Here is a 19,855-nt window from a genome sequence, read left to right on the forward strand (position 1 = left end):
TTGGATTTTACGGCTTTCCTTGTGGGCCCCAAATTACATGTCTATTTTATTCTTTGGGTCGGCATGATTACGGGGATATCAAATTTGTATAGGTTTTATAATGTTTTCATACGTTTACAAAAATTAAAACCTAGTGTGCAAAAATATATTTTTTTTATTTTGCCATCTTCTGGCGTCAATAACTTTTTCATACTTCAGTGTACGGAGCTGTGGGTGGTGTCAATTGTTTGTGACTTTTGATGGCGTTTCCGTTGCTCTCATTTTTAGGACTGTGCAACCTTTTGATCACTTTTTATTGATTTTTTTTAATATTTTTCAAAATGGCAAAAAAGTGCCATTTTCGACTTTGGGCGCTATTTTCCGTTTCAAGATTAAATGCAGTGAAAAAACATTATCATATTTTGATAGATCGGGCATTTTCGGATGCGGCGATACCTAAAGTGTTTATGATTTTTATTGTTTATTTATATTTATATCAGTTCTAGGGAAAAGGGGGTGATTTGAATTTTTAGGTTTTTTTTATTATAATTATTTTTTTTTTTTTACTATTTTTCAGACTCCTTAGGGTACTCTAACCCTAGATTGTCTTATCGATCCTACTATATACTGCCATACTACAGTATGGCAGTATATAGGGATTTTCACCCTCATTCATGTGAGGGGGTTATATGCAGTAGTGGACACTCCTTTAAATTTTGGACTTGAGGCAGTGTCCTGCATTTTTATGTCCTCTAGTCACACCCCAGGGAGATGACGACATATGAGGCTGCGGTCAAACGTGGTGTTGAGGGTGAGGTCACGCGTTGCGTTTTCATTGCGTTTTGAAACACATCACAGCAGCTGAGGAGAGGTGAATTGACTAATTTCATGACTGTTAACATTTGTGTTTAAAAAATGCGCCTGTTAACATGTGTTAACACCGTTTTAATGCATGCAAGACGAGACATTTATTTTCCCACAACTTAGCGTTTTGCTTTTAAAAATGATGGGAAACTTGATATTTTTTCATATATTACTATAAGTTAATCACATTCCTGTTCTTGCCTCTTCTTAAAGGAAATTTACCACTTTCCAAAAGTAAATTGTACCTACTCTCTCTTCATCTTGATCCCGGCGCTGGTCTCTGTTGATCTTTACATGCCAGAATCACCTAGAAAAAAGACTTATAAAAGTGATGTGTATATAACGGGATTATTCCGGGTAGATAATTATTCACGCCCCCTGCGTGACATCACACTATCTCTCCAACACAGGAAAGGGAGGCATCTATCATGCAGGAGGTGTGAATTCTACGTGATGTCACCCCCCTCTCCTAGATTTGGAGAAGGAGATGTGAAAGGCATGAATAATTAGCATCCAGACATCCCGGACATCGCTTTTCCGCACTCCGGGCTGCTTTTTATAAGTCTTTTTTCTAGGTGATCCAGGCATGTCAAGATTAGCAAAGACCAGCACCGGGATCGAGATGAAGATGAGAGCAGGTGAGTATCTGTAGGTGTTGTTTACTTTTGGAAAGTGGTAGATTCCCTTTAAGGCAGAACCCTATGTGATGTTAAGGATTCTTCATGCCCCTTAGGAATTTTCTGGCGCCACTTTCTATTTATTTGCAGGGGTGTAACTTGAGTGGGTGCGGAGGGCGCCATCGCTACTGGGCCCAAGAGCATGAGGGGGACCATAAGGAGTCACTTTCCAATATGCAAATACCAGTACTATAAACCATTCATTCTAATCTGGAGCCGGGCACCGAGGCCCATCAGTTTCAAGTCACGCCACTGTTTATTTGTTCTTTTAATAATGTCTACAAATTTCCAAATGACAATGCAGAACTAATTTAGTGTTACCTAATTTTCCTTAAACAACTGGCCCCATTGCCATCTGCATCATAGGCTTCCTGCACATGAACAGTGTGTGCAGCCCATAGTAATGGATCTGTATGTTGGTCATTGCATTATACAGAAAAATGACCCAATGACTCCTTGTCAATCTGCAGTGTAATTCTTGTAAGTTCCCCCATGGGGGCCTGACTGCAGTGTGAGGGCAGCTGGATTCCCAAGGACTGGGGTGGCCAGCTGTGGTGCAGGCAGTGGAATTGGTTGGCTGTGGATCCGGACTGTGGTGATTCCATTGAGAAGTAGAAACTTGGTGGTACCTCAGCCTTGACTTGGGTGTCAGAGGGCTGTAAATAGGGGCCAGGTTGGCCCTGCTACTTCTGCAGCAAGCAATGAGCAAAGCTCACATGGGGGAGGCAAAAGATCTGGAGAAAGACTTAGAATTCCAGGCAAATTTATAAACTCTCTGAACTGGGGAATTCCAGGACACCAACCATCGACCAGCCTGGGTATTGCGGAAAATCTAGATTTGAAAGTTAACATTTAACTCCACAGTGGCAGGCATGATGCAATAAAGAGGTAAATGCCACTTTTAGACATTAGATGGCAGCAAAAGATCACCATTGCCAATTAGAGAATGAGAGAGCTAACTTTAGGAACGACCAGTCTAGCGGGACATTACATAAGAACTGCTACAGTGTCCTTTCTGCAGTCTGGCCTGCATCTGAGAAGTCGTGGTTTATGATGCTCACAGTTTGTGTAATCCATTCAACACACAAGTCCATTTCTGTTGGCCTCACAGTTTAGGGTTCTATCCAGGGGCACACCACCCATGAGGCGAGTTGAGACTTTGTCTCAGGCGGCGCCCTCTGGTGGTCAATGAGGGCGGCATCATGCAGGCCACTGATGTCGGTAAAGAGCAGCCAGTCTGAGCCAGGACATGTCATGTTAAAATAATCATGACCGTGGCATGTCCTGGCTAGGCATTAGTCAGTAGGAGGTAGCAGGCTCAATATAGAGCAACATTAGTGTGGAGCCACAGATTGACTGTCAACTGTGCACTGTCAGCTGCTGCACAGCTCAGTACAGTACAGTCAGGGTCCTCCGCTTCCTTCACTCATTGATGAGGCCCCGCCCACAATTCCCGTGCCTCTGTGTACCAGGGAAGTGCTGTCAGTGGCTCCTAGGGGTCCCCTACCACCTCATGTGCAGAGGAAGCAGCCCCTCTCACAGAGGACACTATCTACTGGAGGAGACGGAGGTGAGGGGAGGAGGGAGTCAGGGAACAGAAAAGAGAGAAGAGCAGGAAGTTCTCTGAGTGTCTGCACTGGCCTGTGCTCCCTCTTACTGCTGCAGCCTGCACTCTTATCCTGGTGTGGGAGAGACAATGTCCCTTACTGGCTGTCTGACCACCTCTAACTATCTACAGGAGAGTTGAGTGTACAATACTGTTTGTATGTAGAGCTTGTGTCTGTAATAAGTAGAGCTTCTGTCTGTAATGTATATGTAGAGTTCGTGCACGTAACAAGTATGTAGAGCTTGTGTCTGTAATGTATACATAGAGATTTTGGCTGCAATGTATCTATAGAGAATGTGTCTGCATCTGTGCGGAACAGACCTTGTATCACATCCGAAATGGTGGAGTTTGCACCAAAATCTACTAAGAGACCGGAGTCTTTTAGTTGATACGGGTGCTGGAGGGAATAATTTTAAGACTGGCATTTAAAAGACCAGTCTTAAAGGGGTTTTTCCCATGAAGAAAAGTTTGCCCCTATCCACAGGAGGCGGCCTAACCTGCTGATCAGTGCGGAGACCCCCACAGATCACGAAAACGAGGGGTCCAATGGGGTCCCACGGACCTCTGTCGGATCCTTCATTGCTCAGTCAGACTAATGGAGCAGACGGCTGCGCATGACCGTTCTGCTCCATTAAAGGGGTTGTCCGAGTTTTGAAAAAAAAATATATGTGGCCGGGAGCGGGCTGCCTAAAACAATAAAGCTGTACTTACCTCCCGGTGCCCTCCCATATCCAGCGCTGCTGTCGCTCCGGTCCGGGTGCCATGTAAACAAACATAGCCGGAGCAGCGCTGCATTCAGCTTCCGGCCGGACCTGACAACCTTCCGGCCCCCGTACACAATGCTGTGTATAGGGACGGATAGGCGTACCCGGCCACGGCCGGCCGGAAGCTGAATGCAGCGCTGCTCCGGCGGCCATGTTTGTTTACATGGCACCCGGACCGGAGCGACAGCAGCGCTGGATACCGGAGGGCATCGGAAGGTAAGTACAGCTTTATTGTTTTAGGCAGCCCGCTCCCGGCCACATATATATATATTTTTTTTTTAAACTCGGACAACCCCTTTAATCTCTATGGAGCTCATGGCCGCGGGAGGGGGTGTTTTTCTATAGTTCGCCTCAGGCAGCAGAGAGGCTAGGTTCACCCCTGGTCCTATCACCATGCTCTACAATGCTACTAAACTGGAGGAGCTCCTAGTTTCTCTTTATAGGCTGAGCATTACTCCAATTATTATTGGTCTATGATTTACACTCTTTTTACTAATTTGTATCTACAATATTTTGACTCAGTGTTTTTCTTTTTTTCATATAATTTAGGTTTCCGCGAGATTCACAGAACAAGTCGTGGAACCAGGCGCTGAGGTTAAGCTAGAAATATCCGCAGCTCCAGGTTCAACCTGTGGAGTAAGAGCATGGGACTCCAGTCTGGAATTACTAGGAGCAATTTCTCTCCTCTTCGCTGATGATGTAAGAGAACTAACTGTACATAGAGTCGTCATATTTTACATTTAACAATGACATTTTTTGTATGTGACAGTTCGAGTAACGTCTACTTCTATCTGTCAGTTATATAACGCAGTGAACTATTATCAATCTGGCTTCCGAGTTAAGGATTTCGACTTAACGGATCCAGCACCCCCTTGTGAGGATCCGAACAAAGAAGTTTATTGCCATGGAAGATATTATAAACAAGTCAGCAGCCCAACAGATGGAGACGCATACGGCAATTTCGAGGTGAGTACTCGATGCCTCTGATCGTACAGAATGACTCTTACTTCCACCTACTCCAACTCTTTGCACTCTTTAGCCGATCTCTCCAATGTTTCCTGAGCTCCCACCATTCCTGAGCAATCCGTGCCGATAGTTCTAGCTTTCAATATGTTAGCCAGGCCAGGGGTGAACCTAAAATCTCTGCTGCCTGAGATAATAGCGCCTGATCCATCCCATCCAGTAGTAATATATCCGTTTCATTTGTTAGTAAGGTAGCTCTCCTGCAGGGTCTCACACCTATGCTGACATTGGTTGAGAAGAGACAATGGGGCTCATTTACTAAGGGTCCTGCGGCCGCAATTCTGTCGGGTTTTCCCCGAATATTCCCGTTTTGCGCCGTTTTGCGCGTACGTGGCCGGATTGTGCCGCATCGGCAACGGCTTGCATGCAATGGAAATCGGGGGGCGTGGCCATCAGACAACCCGATGGATTCGGGAAAAACCTCGGTATTTAAAAAAGGATTTGTGTCGCAAGACACGCACTTACAGTCACCGGGAAGAAGGTGAACTTCGGCGGACCTCGGCGCAGCAGCAACACCTGCTGGATATCGGGCGCACAACCTTAGTGAATCCCGGCAGACCCCAATCTACCCCGGACAACGTGCTGTGGGATCGCGAATGGAGTGTGGCTTATTTACTAAGGCTCCGCGGATCTCATTTCCGTCGGAATGTTCATGGTATTGAGGGTATTCGGCGGCTTTCATGCAACAGAAATCCGGAGGGCGTGCCATCTGACGATCCGACGGATTCGGACTGAGCACGGGATTTAAGATTAAAATTGTGTTGCAAGACAATGCACTTACATGCACCAGGAAGAAGAAGGTGAACTCTGGCGGGGGAGCGACAGATGCAGGAAATCGGGCGCACGATGTTAGTGAACCGCAGCACAGGGCATTGTCGTCGGACAATGCACTTTCGGAAACTTAGTTTAATGTCCTACTTTGTAGCAGCTGACAGCAGCCTTGATGCTGCCCCCTATCTTCCTCCAGGTGGTGCTACAAGTCTGCTGCAGTCCAAAAATTCTGAGTGCAAGAAAATTTTAGTTTGGCCGAGGGTCGCCGGCACAATGCTGTACATTGTATAGTGGCTGCAATGGGTATTGCATCTCGTCCTCGCTCACTTGAATAGGATTGATGTTTGGAACAATCTTTCTGTCAAAGTCTTTGTGTTGAGTAACACGGTATCGGCAAAGGTTTTAGGCATAGTGCTGTACATTGTATAGTGGCTATCATGAGTATTACAGCCCACCCCCACTCACTTGAACAGGACTGATATTTGGAACAGTCTCCCTGCCAAATTCTTTTACGTCCTCCTAGTAGATACAAGTGGCCCATAAACGACCCATAAACGTAAAAGAGTCAGGCTGGACATTCACACTGTTGCCTGCCCTCCTTCTGCTCTCCTCCTCAACAGGCCCAAAGTGGCGTGTGGTTCAGAAAAGCCCGGAAACTGGTCCATGTGGTTAATAAATCTCCCCCTGTGTGTGAACCTAGAAGAACTTAACCCAAGGTTGGACACACTAAATATTAATTTAGATTTCAGGGAGACTACTTGATTTTAGAAACAACTCCTGGCGACGGTCTGAGCCGGAATTTCCAATCCATCTCTATTTTAACGTACATGACCGCATTGCAGTACCACGTACAACCTGCGGGCGGATGTGGAGTAAAAGTTTTATCTAACAAACCAAAAACCTTGTATTATTTACTGTATCACCTCCTCATTTCAGAGATTCAGCATCATTTTCATCACAAACCACGAGGTGAGAAAACCAACAGTCTGTGGAATGGAGGAAATCGTATATCCCAACGATCCATGCGGTCCGATATTTTTCGGTATGTGTTAGCGTTTAAAGAATGTTTTTAGTCAGAGCCCCCTCCCTCTAATTTTAAAATGTAAAACCTCATCTTTACCCCAATCATTAACTTCATATGACTGGTGGACACATACACCTCATATTTACTGGAAATCGTCCTTCATTTTTCGATATTTCAGAATCTGAGTACTGATTCCCACGCAGCTCCCTCTCTCTGTGTAGTGGCTGAGCCGGGACACTGCAGCTTAGGTTCCATTCAAATAAATGGGAGTGGATCTGCAGTAACCCAGTCTGACCACTAAAAGAGACTGGCGCTGTCTCCTTCCTATTCCAGTCTCTTTGCAGATGTTGGTAGATCTATTTAGATTTGATTTTTTTGAAGTTATATAGGAAGACTATGAATTTGTTTCTTTTCATATTAATGATCTTGGGTTATTTGTTTCTCCAGCACGAGCTGAGGCATTCGTTGGAGGTAGATATAATTTTATATTTCATACAGTATATTGTAGACGTATCCTGTAATCAAACAAAATTGGATTTAAAAAAAAAAAAAAACATCCACACAAGGTTCAGACACCGACTCAATTCCCCTCATAACTTCTCTTAAAGGAAACCTACCATTTGATTTGATGCATTATGAAGCAAACCTACCTTGGGAATGCTGTAGCTACACTGATGCACGATCATGTCTTGGATAATCCCTGAGTCGAGTGGTTTTGCTGTAAAAACTATTATAATATTCAGGACCTTGGGAAAGCTGGGTCAGGCTGGCTGCCTACATAAACACATTACACACGGAGTTTGGCATTAGACATGGAGGTTAGTGAAGACATGACTAATCAACCTGAGCTGGATCACTCATACACAGCAGCTGGGGGATGGTGCAGCAATTGATTATTCTGTCTTCAGGCACAACCCAGGGATTACATCATCCTCTCCTGCAGTGAATAACTAATGTGCTAGGAGAAGCGCTGGAGCAGCCATAGAAGCGACAGAGCTTCGTTATCATAATGTTATATCTGTTTTATCAGCAAAACCACTCAGCACAGGGATTACCCAAAATATGTTTCTGCATCAGTGTAGTTGCAGCAGTCTCAGGGTATGTTTGCTTCATAATGCATCAAATCTAATGGTAGGTTTCCTTTAAGAGGGGTCCCAAATTCTGGGAATCCTGAAAAATCCTTTAAAGGACAGTGTTCCAAAAAAGGAAAGATTACTTACCTTTCCCTGATTCCTTGGTCTTTTTTAAGTCAGAGCCCCCTCCCTCTAAATTCAAAATCTATTTTCTTTGAATTGCAAAACCTCATCTTTACCCCCAATCATTAACTTCATATGACTGGTGGACACATACACCTCATATTTACTGAAAATCGTCCTTCTTTTTTCGATATTTCAGAATCTGAGTACTGATTCCCACGCAGCTCCCTCTCTCTGTGTAGTGGCCGAGCCGGGACACTGCAGCTTAGGTTCCATTCAAATAAATGGGAGTGGATCTGCAGTAACCCAGTCTGACCACTAAAAGAGACTGGCGCTGTCTCCTTCTTATTCCAGTCTCTTTGCAGATGTTGGTAGATCTATTTACATTTGATTTTTTTATAGTTATATCGAAAGACTATGAATTTGTTTCTTTTCATGTTAATGATCTTGGGTTATTTGTTTCTCCAGCACAATTTAAAACATTGGATGGAGGTAGACATAATTTTATATTTCATACAGTATATTGTAGACGTATTCTGTAATCCTACAAAATTGGATTTTTTTTTTCACTGATGCAGGATCATATCTTGGTTAATGCCTGAGTTGAGTGGTTTTGCTAAAAAAAACAATTATAACATTCAGGACCTTGGGAAAGCTGGGTCAGGCTGGCTGCCTACATAAACACACTACACATGGAGCTTGGCATAAGACATGGAGGTTAGTCAAGACATGACTAATCAACCTGAGCTGGATCCCTCAAGCACATTAGCTGGGAAATGGTGCAGCAATTGATTATTCTGCCTTCAGGCACAACCCAGGGATTACATCATCCTTTCCTGCAGTGAATAACTAATGTGCTGGGAGAATCACTGAACCAGCCATAGAAGCCACAGAGCTTCATTATCATAATTTTATAATTGTTTTATCAGCAAAACCACTCAGCACAGGGATTAACCAAGATATGATCGTTTTCAGTCAGAGCCCTTTCATTCTAATTTCAAAATGTAATTACTTTGAATTGTAAAACCTCATCCTTACCCTAATCATTAACTTCATATGACTGGTGGACACATACACCTCATATTTACTGGAAATCGTCCTTCTTTTTTCGATATTTCAGAATCTGATTATTGATTCCCACACAGTTCCCTCTCTCTGTGTAGTGGCCGAGCCGGGACACTGCAGCTTAGGTTCCATTCCAATAAATGGGAGTGGATCTGCAGTGACCTGGTCTGACCACTAAATGAGACTGGCGCTGTCTCCTTCTTATTCCAAATGGGAAAAAAACACGCAGGCATCTATAAATGACATTTCCAGGATTAGATTGTGAAATTAGCTCAAGGTCTTTATAGTCAGAGATGAGGTTGCGTCGTGTCCTGTGTACCGGGATATGAGTTAAATCCGGGAATGGGATAGATCATCAATAAACAAAAAAAAACAGGAATCCGAAACGCACTTCTCATCAAAAGAGATTGGGGCTCATTTACTAAGGGTCCGCGGACCGCGCAAACGTCGCAAACGATTACCGTTTTGCGCCGCATTTACAAGCAGATTGTGGTGCACGGGATCGGATTTCGGCGACGGTTTCGGACTGAGCGCAGGATTTAACATTTGAATTTGTGTCGCAAACCATACACTTACATGCACCGGGAAGAAGAAGGTGAACTCTATTGGACCTAAGCGAGGAAGTGACACATGCAGGATATCGGACTCATGATCTTAGTGAATCGCACTGGAGTCCATGATCGTCGGACAACGCACAGCAGGGACCGCACAAGGGACGGGTAAGTAAATGTGCCCCATTGTGTATTTCGGAGACAATGTAAAGTGGACTATGCGTTTTGGGGCAGACAGCTCCCTTCTTCTGGTCCATAACATGAAAACATTGGGGCACATTTACTAAGGGTCTGAACGCCGCACTTTCGTCGGGTTTTGTGAATATTTCCGATGTGCGCCGAATTGCCACGGGTTTTTGATGCATGCAATCGGATTGTGGTGCATCGGCGCCCGGCTTTCATGCAACAGAAATCGGGGGCCGTGGCCGACAGACAACCTGACGGATTCGGACAAACCGCAGAATTTAAAAGAGGAATTGTTTCGCAAGATCAGCACTCACATGCACCGGGAAGAAGAAGGTGAACTCCGGCGGACCTCGGCGCAGAAGCGACGGATGCTGGATATCGGGCGCACTATCTTAGTGAATCACGCCAGACTCGAATCCTCGTCTGAGAACACACCGCGGGATCGCGACAGGACCGTGTAAGTAAATCTGTTTCGGTGTTTCTGGCTCCCTGGGGGTTGTTGTGGGGTATGAGCCTCAGTTAATGCAGAATATGTGAAATCCTGTTCAACAGAAGGTAAAAGTTGGTATGTAGTACGCATATGTATATAACAGAGGGGGGTACTCTGAGATGCCTTGACAGTTGAAAGTGCTTCTGACTGTCAAGGCATCGAGAGATTCAAGTTATAGACCAGAAGAAGGGAGCTGTCCGCTCCCCGAAACGCGTAGTCCACTTTACATTGTCTCCAAAATAAACAATCTCTTTGAGAAGCACGGTCCGGATTTCAGTTTTTTTGGTTATTGATTATCTATCCCATCTTATTCCAGTCTCTATTGGTAAATTGGTAGATATTGGTAGATCTATTTAGGATGGATTTTTTAAAGTTATATCGAAAGTCTATGAATTTGTGTATTTTCATATTAATTGTCTTCGGTTTTTTCTTTCTCCTACAGAAGTTGCAGCAGGAGTAGGAGGTAGGTATAACTTTATATTACATACATTATATTGTAGATGTATTCTGTTATCAAACAAAATAGGAAGTTTCTTTTAAAAGAACATCCACACAAGGTTCAGACACCGACTCAATTCCCCTCATAACTTCTCTTAAAGGGGTCCTAGATTCTGGGAATGCTGAAAAATCCTTTGTAGGACTGTGTTCCAAAAAAGGAAACCGTACTTACCTTTCCCCAATTCCCTGGTCGTGCATCAAACCGGTCTTTGGCCCTGATGGTTCGGCCTAGAGTCACAGGAATCATTGTGGTCAATGATTTGCCTCCTCAGACCTTGGGAAGTCCCTTCCTATTATACCACCAGTGAATTCCCATGATGAGAGGCGGCCACTGATTGGCTAACATGGTTACTGTGACCTTTAGCACCTAGGCTGATTCATTGGTGCCAAAAGGACATGGGAACGGGAAACCGGAGAAAACCTTCTTATTTTTGCACAATGCCGCAGACTCCTGAAAAGTGGGGCACATATTATATGCCTTTGATTTCCAGTTCCTAACCTAGCTTCCCATTCACTCTCGATTTGGCACACTGTGAGGGTGCATCCTCGTGTCCCCCACAATGTGTGCTGTATAAGGGGGTAGGGTAGGTGTAGAAGTCTTATACAGTTCCCAGGATAGGGGTTGCCCCAACGCTATGCTGGATCAGGCAAGCACCATCAAGGTGTCACCATGTGTCGCTGCTGCCAGGAAGGGATGGTAAGGCGCGGTGCACACCAATGGGAAATAAGTCAAGAGAGTTGGGGTCGGCAGTGAACAGTTTCCTCTTTTACTGAATAAACTCAGGTGCAAAGCAATACAAGCAAATCATAGGGCTGATTTCTCCAATGGTCTCCCTGCCAGAAGAATGGTTCTATGCTGAGGAAAAGCTGGGTTTTCTCAGAAGGCTGGTACCCTGATCACAGGGTAGGAGCCCAGGGTCTATGGCAGAGTAGCTTCTCCGCTTCAGCTTCTTTTTCTGGTTGCTCAGGTAGACTGGTAGTCTTCTCCTCCAAGCTATATTCCTTTACTATCAGACACTAGGGACTGGGACTCTTCTCCTTAAATGCCTTCTAACAGGAGAAGAGTGGTTACATTTCAACACAAAAACAATGACAAAGCACTCTCCCACAGACTTACATTAAGTCTCCACGATATCCTATGTCAGCAAGTTTCTAAAATGTAAACAACTTTCCAGTCTGCTCCTGTCATTCTAAAGGACAGACTGTCTGCTTTTCTGGTAAACAATCTGTTTTTCTTATGCAAAACAATCTACAGCTATGGAAAACAAGTAGTTTCACTTGTTTTTGAGATTCATTTCTCACTCTCTCTATGCTCATTAACCCTTTTTAATAGTCTATACAGTAATAAAGAACAGAATGTATATAGCAAAACACAAAACATCAATGCAAGTAAAAAGTGCTGAGGTCTCATAAGGGAAATATCCAAATGTCCACAAATGTCCAAAGTTCAATGTTCCTCTGATCCAGGGCACTACACTAAGTGAGACGGTTAGGGGGGGGTAACCATAAAGTGTAACTATCTGAGGCACAGGGCCACACACTCAGTACAAACCTAAAGGCATAAGTAGGAAGTAAGTTTACGTAGATGGGGCCTTTGATCTAAAATATTCAGTTTCTTCTCCTTTTAGCCCCTGCTGCCGTTGTAACAGTCCGCAAAAATTTTGCTGATGGTTTTGCATGGCTGAAAACTACCATAGGGTAAGTAGGTCCTTCACTGATGGTTCTATACTATGAGAATCTCTATAATAAGACTATACAAAAATGTACCAGGAAAGATTCTCTTTTGGATGATTTGATGTCCATTGTCTCTAATGAGGTTTAGCTTCATAACCTATTTAAGAAAAAGATGATTGGTGGAGGACCCATGTGTCAAACCCTACAAATGTAGCTGTTATGACCTACCCATAGGATAGGCCATTGACCGTGCAGCTAGCTCACGCCCACCATCAACCTTTATCATTCATGGTCACTAGGTGGAGGAGCCACCAAACGGCGACAAAGGCAGACGGTCATGCTGCAGACTATAGAGCGGGTCCTAATCATGCCTGTGACGCGGCCTCGAAAGGGGTTTCTTTCACCCCTTAACGCCGCAGCCCTTTTTCGTTTTTGCGTTTTCATTTTTCACTCCCCAGCTTCAAATATCCATATTACTTTTTTATTTTTACACGTAAAGAGCTGTGTGATGGCTTATTTTCTGCGTAACAAATTGCACTTCATAGTGATGGTATTTAATATTCCATGCCATGTACTGGGAAGCTGGAAAAAAATTCCAAATGCAGTGAAATTGGTAAAAAAAAAACACATTTGTGCCGTATTACAAAAATTAAAACCTCCTGTACAAAAATTTTTTTGCCCTCTTCTGGCGCTAATTACTTTTTTATACTTTGGTGTACGGAGCTGTGGGAGGTGTCATTTTTTGCGGCTTTCGATGACGTTTACAATGTTATAATTTTTAGGACTGAACGAGCCTTTGATCACTTTTTATAGAATTTTTTATTTTTTTTTAAATGGCAAAAAAGGGCAATTTTCGACTTTGGGCGCGATTTTCCGTTACAGGGTTTAACGCAGTGAAAAACCGTTGTTATATTTTTATAGATCGGACATTTTTGGACGCGGCGAAACCTAATGTGTTTATGATTTTTACTGTTTATTTATATTTATATCAGTTCTAGGGAAAGGGGGGGTGATTTGAGTTTTTAGGGGGTTTTTTATTATAATTTTTTTTTAAAACTTTTTTTTATTTTTATTTTTACTATTTTTCAGACTCCCTAGGGTACTTTAACCCTAGGTTGTCTGTACAAACCTATCATATACTGCCATAGTACAGTATGGCAGTATATAGAGATTTTACTCCTCATTCATTACCATGGGGCAGATTTATTTACCTGGTCCTGTCGCGATCCCGCGGTGCGTTGTCCAACGAGGATTCGGGTCCGGCTCGATTCACTAAGCTTGTGCGTTGAGGTCTGCCGGAGTTCACCTGCTTCTTTCCGGTGCTTGTAAGTGCGTGTCTTGCGACACATTTCTAAATGTTAAAAGCCGTGCGTTGTCCGAATCCGTCCCCCCGCCCGATTTCTGTCGCGTGCAAGCCGGCGCCGATGCACCAAAATCCGATCGCGTGCGCAAAATTGCCCGGTGATCGCACGCAATCGGATTTTGGCGCAAACCCGACAAAAATGCGTCCGACTGACCCTTAGTAAATGAGCCCCAATGTACTGATAGCACATTGTAATGAATTGGTTAATGGGGCAACGATCCTCAGAAAGATGGCGCATGGGAGATGATCTGCTGGATCTGCGGGAAAACACCCGCTAGCACCTATCGGGGGTGTTACCAGTAAGCCTTTGCTCTAATAAGCCCGTGAGCCCTCTCCATGCACCCGCACCCGGCATGTGACGTAGTATTACGTCACAGGTCGGTAAGGGGTTAATGAAGTTTCTTTTATTAGGTCCCAAAGGCTTAAAGTGATTTACCACAAAAGTCTTCAATGTCATATTGTTAGTAAATACCATCAATTACTGATCAATTACTGAGTTTTGACTACTTAAAGAAAGTCAACCAGGTAAAAAAACTAAAAAGTCTAATTATACTTACCCCCTTGATCCCGGCAATATCTTTCGCTAGACTTGACACGCTGGGATCACCTAGAAAAGAAACCTATAATTAGCAGCACGGAATGTGGGGACAAGTTGTCCAGTGCTCTTGGCTGCTAATTATGCACACCCCTGCACCTCCCACTCCCATGGGAGAGGCGTGTCAAGACAAACGGATCCCAGCATGTCAAGGCAAGTAGAGGTCAACATCAAGAGGAGCAGAGGTGAGTATTTCTAGGTTTTTTGTTTTTTTTTAAATTTGATTTCCATTAACCCCCCCCCCCCCATTTATGTTCCTTAGAATCATAAAGCAACAATGCTACTTATTTATATTGTATATCTGCTAAATCCCTTCAACCAAAACCCAAAAGTCCAGAAGTCCACCAACCACAATGATATGGAAGAGCAAAGTTTTTCTTATTGTGAGAACTTCCAAACAAATTCCCTATCAGGCCGAGTTTATACGAGCATGTTTGGTCTGACAAACTCTCTCCGTGTGTCTGTGGGATTCCCACCCCTAAATGTAGAAGTGCTGAACTGAACTAACATGCTCAGCTCAGCTCAGCAGTTCTACATTTAGGTAACTGATAAATCCTGCAGTAACACGAAACAAGATTTTGCACCAAACTCACTTGTGAAACTTCACTGCAGGGAAATGATCTGTCGGAGCTCAAAGCAGAACCAGGAGCTTCTTCCTCAGAGTCTCTCCAGGTCTACTGGACCAGAAGCATCTCAATTAAAAATCGAATTAATCTAGAAAATTCCAATGAAAAATCTAATTTCCATGGTGACAGACTACAAACAAGCCCCATGTAGTCTGATCGTTAAGTCATTCATTGATCCATTGTATTTCTTCACTTCTCTTTAACCCTCAGGCCTGATGGAAAAGGAAGCGTGACGGCCACCTGTCCACAAACCATCACTACGTGGAATGGCGAAGTGCTTTGTGTCGAAGATGTCGCAGGCGTGGGTATCAGCAATGGGTCTGCATCATTTACCACAAGTTTAGATTTCTTTACCGAAGTCACATATCCACCGTATTGCACCAGAGGAGAAACTATCTTGATAGACATAACTGCTGTAAATTACCAAGAGAAGTGCGTCAAGGTGCGTAACCCAATTCTGGATTTACTGATGAAAATATAACATTACCAAAAAAATGCTTTGTTCTGTGTCTTAAAGAAGATGACAACTATCCCTATAAGTATAATACAGCTTTAGGGCAAATCATTGGGGGGGGGGGGGGCATTTATTTTTGGCTTAGAGGCAGTTTTTTGGTGGCTCCGTTTTTGGTTTTGTTGCTGCGCCATGTGTGCCATATTTATTATTTGTTGGTGCCACAATTCAGCTTCTTTTCCGACACTCACACGGTTTTTCTCTTTTTTTTTTTGTCGCTCAATTTGGGGCGAAACTTTTGAATCCCAACACTTTTCCTGTACTTCTAGTTTCTCCGACTTTCTGCACGCAATTTTTGGTGCAAAATAAGACCAACAAAAAAGCAAGTCTATCACGGTCTATTACACCTGCTTGAATGTGAAGTCATTTCAGGCCCTTGCACCATATTATTGAGCCCTGGGGACACAATCTTAAATCAGCATCTAATACGCCACAAAATTTGTGAGCCAAATAAATGGACCTTGCGACACAAATAATAAATAGCCCTCCAATATGTGTACCACAACAGTAGAGATGAGTGGACCCAATGGTCGTGTTTGGGTTGAGCGTTCAGCCACCTGATTGGCAGCCAAAAAACCGATGCAGCAAAATGACGCCCAAAGCAACTAGCCATGGCTATGATTGGCCAGGAGTGTTGAACCTGGCCAATCATAGCCATGGCTAGTTGCAAGGAGTGTCAATTTACCAACCGACCTAGGCATATTGTCGAATTGACAGCTGAACAGTCAATGCGGCAAATTGACAACCCTAGCAAGCCAAACCCGAACGCGAATCTAACCATTGGATCTGCTCATCTCTGCCTAAATTGTATGAAGGGCCTGGTTGTGCATATACATGGTGGATCGGCTCACTGTTTATCAGGATCAGAAGTAACCGAGTACCGTGCTTGGCTATCTCAGTGTCGTAGAGAGTTAAATGGATGCCCCCTTTCTTATAATTGGTGGGGATGCCCATTATCAGTGCCGACAGCTATATCTTCAGACTTTCCTCAATGGGGCACATTTACTAAGGTCTTCCTAAGGTTTATGTTGGACTTTTCACGTTCTTTCTAGCGCAAATGGTCATTGTGCGACACTAATTTCTGCACTCCAGGGGTTGTTCCGGTGCTCAGTCGGACCGTGCGCCAGATTTACCATGCAAGTCTGAAATGTGCCGCACGTGTTAACGGTGCACCAAAAGCAATAGCAAACTGTACACCATGTATGTAATTACATGAAATCACAGCAGCCTCCATGGAGGATGGAGACAGAGTAGTCCATGGAGACAAACTACTGTGGTCACATACAGTACAGCACAGACACAGTTTGCTATTATTAAGAGGCTAGAGGACCTGTGATAATGTCAGCCTAGCCACATGGCATGGATTAGATGGGAGGGGCCAGATGAGCAGGATATGCCCCCCTCACCTCCTCTGATGCCAGGGAATATAAGAGAAAAGGTGATTTATGTGGATGTAATGTAAACAATTTTTAGCTAAAAGAAGGGGGTCAGTTAGTTACCAGAGCTCTATAGGAACCTGTCACTGGCTGTATATGTGCAAATGTGCTGACAGGTTCCCTTTGAAGTCAATACTTTTGTTTTTGCTTTAGGTTGAAATTACACTAGAACTTTCAGATAGTTCTGTGCCAAAGCCACACAATGATATCAGTGGAGTCTGTGTTTGTAACGGACAACGGGTCTCAATGCAATGGAGCGTGCATTTTACTGCACTAGGTGAGATCCGCTGGAATTCTCTGAGGGTATCTGTGAATATGAAAATTCAGTCTAATCTGCAATTGGCAATTGATCTAAAGGGAACTAAAGTGTAGAACAGGAAAAGTGTCCTATCTGCAGGCAGCATGTTATAGAGCAGGAGGAGCAGAGCAGATTGTACATAGTGTCCTATCTGCAGGCAGCATGTTATAGAGCAGGAGGAGCTGAGCAGATTGTACATAGTATCCTATCTGCAGGCAGCATGTTATAGAGGAGGAGGAGCAGAGCAGATTGTACATAGTGTCCTATCTGCAGGCAGCATGTTATAGAGCAGGAGGAGCTGAGCAGATTGTACATAATGGGGCAGATTTACTTACCCGGACCATTCGCGATCCAGCGGCGCGTTCTGTGCGGTGGATTTGGGTCCGGCCGGGATTCACTAAGGCAGTTCCTCCGACGTCCACCAGGTGTCGCTGCTGCGCTGAAGAGCATCGGAACGCACTGGAGTTCACTGAAGGGTGAAGGTAAGCGCGAGTCCAGCAACACTTTTTTTCTTTAAATCCGTCGGGTTTTCGTTCGGCCACGCCTCCCGATTTCATTCGCGTGCATGCCGGCGCCGATGCGCCACAATTCGATCGGGTTCGCCAAAAACCCGGGGCAATACAGGGAAAATCGGCGCAAATCAGAAATATTCAGGTAACACGTTGGGAAAACGTGAATCGTGCCCTTAGTAAATGACCCCCAGTGTCCTATCTGCAGGCAGCATGTTATAGAGCAGGAGGAGATCAACAGATTGTACATAGTGTCCTATCTGCAGGCAGCATCTTATAGAACGGGAGGAGCTGAACAGATTGTACATAGTATCCTATCTGCAGGTGGCATGTTATAGAGCAGGTGGAGCTGAGCAGATTGTACACAGTGTCCTATCTGCAGGAAGCATGTTATAGAATAGGAGGAGCTGAGCAGATTGTACATAGTGTCCTATCTGCAGGCAGTATGTTATAGAGCATGAGGAGCTGAGCAGATTGTATATAGTGTCCTATCTGCAGGCAGCATGTTATAGAACAGGAGGAGCTGAGCAGATTGTACATAGTGTCCTATCTGCAGGCAGCATGTTATAGAGCAGGATGAGCTGAGCAGATTGTACACAGAGTCCTATCTGCAGGTAGCAGGTTATAGAACAGGAGGAGCTGAGCAGATTGTACATGGTGTCCTATCTGCAGACAGCATGTTATAGAGCAGGAGATGAGCAGATTGTACATAGTGTCCTATCTGCAGGCAGCATGTTATCCTGAAGGAGGAGCTGAGCACATTGTTCATAGTGTCCTATCTGCAGGCAGCATGTTATAGAACAGGAGGAGCTGAGCAGATTGTACATAGTGTCCTATCTGCAGGTGGCATGTTTTAGAGCAGGAGGAGCTGAGCAGATTGTACCTAGTGTCATATCTGCAGGTAGCATATTATACTGCAGGAGAAGCTGAACAGATTGTACATAGTGTCCTATCTGCAGACAGCATGTTATAGAGCAGGGGGGGCTGAGCAGATTGTACATAGTGTCCTATCTGCAGACAGCATGTTATCCTGCAGGAGGAGCTGAGCACATTGTACATAGTGTCCTATCTGCAGGCAGCATGTTATAGAGCAGGAGGAGCTGAGCAGATTGTACATGGTGTCCTATCTGCAGACAGCATGTTATCCTGCAGGAGGAGCTGAGCACATTGTACATAGTGTCCTATCTGCAGGCAGCATGTTATAAAGCAGGAAGAGCTGAGCAGATTGTACATAGTGTCCTATCTGCAGGTGGCATGTTATAGAGCAGGGGGAGCTGAGCAGATTGTACATAGTGTCCTATCTGCAGGCAGCATGTTATAGAGGAGGAGGAGCAGAGCAGATTGTACATAGTGTTCTATCTGCAGGTAGCATGTTATAAAGCAGGAGGAGCTGAGCAGATTGTATATAGTGACCTATCTGCAGAGCAGGAGGAGTTGAGCAGACAGGAGGAGCGGAATAGATTGCACACCATGTTCTATAAATTATATTAAATATTCCATTGCCTTTCACAGGTGACGTAGACATCACAGCAACTTCATCCACAACGTTCATTTCTACTTCTGAAACTAATTGTGATGGGGCCAGTGACAATTCTATGCCGCAACATATAGACACAGTCATAAAACCAATCCATGTAGAGGTGAGGGCTCGGTGTCTACAATTTGTTGTTGCTTTTTGTCATAAAAAGATGGGGTAAATCCAAATGTTTAGAGCTCACATGATGTCCCCCCGCCCAGGAACATCATGAACTGATGCTTCCCATCCATCACGGGCTACTGTTAAAGAGTAACAGTAGTTTGATAGCACTTTTACTATTTTGTAGGAGGGGGGAGGGTGATGTGAACATTTTTAAATACTTTAATTCTTCACATATTGTAAAAGTAACAGGGAGCAAAGTGCCACCTTAGTAACAACTTTCTCTCTCTGTTGATAAGGAACATCCATTTTTTCAGGAAGACCAGGAGACTATCCATTTCTTTCCCCTTTCCTGTTTGTTTACACAGCTCTGAGCAGTGAGTTCTAACCCTTAATGCTCTCTCCCGGGTTATAGTATTCTGTGAGCATTTTTTTTTTAATTTCTCAGTTTCACTGTCAGCTAGATAAAGTAAGACGGGCTGAGCAGTGATAGATAAGATCTTCTGTTAGAAA

At 44.2% G+C, this 19,855-nt stretch overlaps 1 protein-coding gene across 3 annotated transcripts in view; it reads left to right on the plus strand.

Moving 5' to 3' along the window:
* LOC140105734 (ovostatin-like) overlaps positions 1-19,855 on the plus strand; it is an 82,861-nt gene that overhangs the window by 32,936 nt on the left and 30,070 nt on the right. The window contains exons 16-25 of one of the 3 annotated variants that reach the window (XM_072129762.1): positions 4,440-4,589; positions 4,689-4,856; positions 6,621-6,726; positions 7,156-7,179; positions 8,373-8,396; positions 10,639-10,659; positions 12,323-12,392; positions 15,163-15,394; positions 17,053-17,176; positions 19,219-19,346. In XM_072129762.1, the coding sequence (XP_071985863.1) occupies positions 4,440-4,589; positions 4,689-4,856; positions 6,621-6,726; positions 7,156-7,179; positions 8,373-8,396; positions 10,639-10,659; positions 12,323-12,392; positions 15,163-15,394; positions 17,053-17,176; positions 19,219-19,346 (1,047 nt within the window). The remainder of the gene's footprint in view (positions 1-4,439; positions 4,590-4,688; positions 4,857-6,620; positions 6,727-7,155; positions 7,180-8,372; positions 8,397-10,638; positions 10,660-12,322; positions 12,393-15,162; positions 15,395-17,052; positions 17,177-19,218; positions 19,347-19,855) is intronic. The other 2 variants (XM_072129763.1, XM_072129764.1) reach the window with 2 other exon arrangements.

This window comes from Engystomops pustulosus, chromosome 11 (genome assembly GCF_040894005.1).
Source record: "Engystomops pustulosus chromosome 11, aEngPut4.maternal, whole genome shotgun sequence".
NCBI lineage: Eukaryota > Metazoa > Chordata > Amphibia > Anura > Leptodactylidae > Engystomops > Engystomops pustulosus.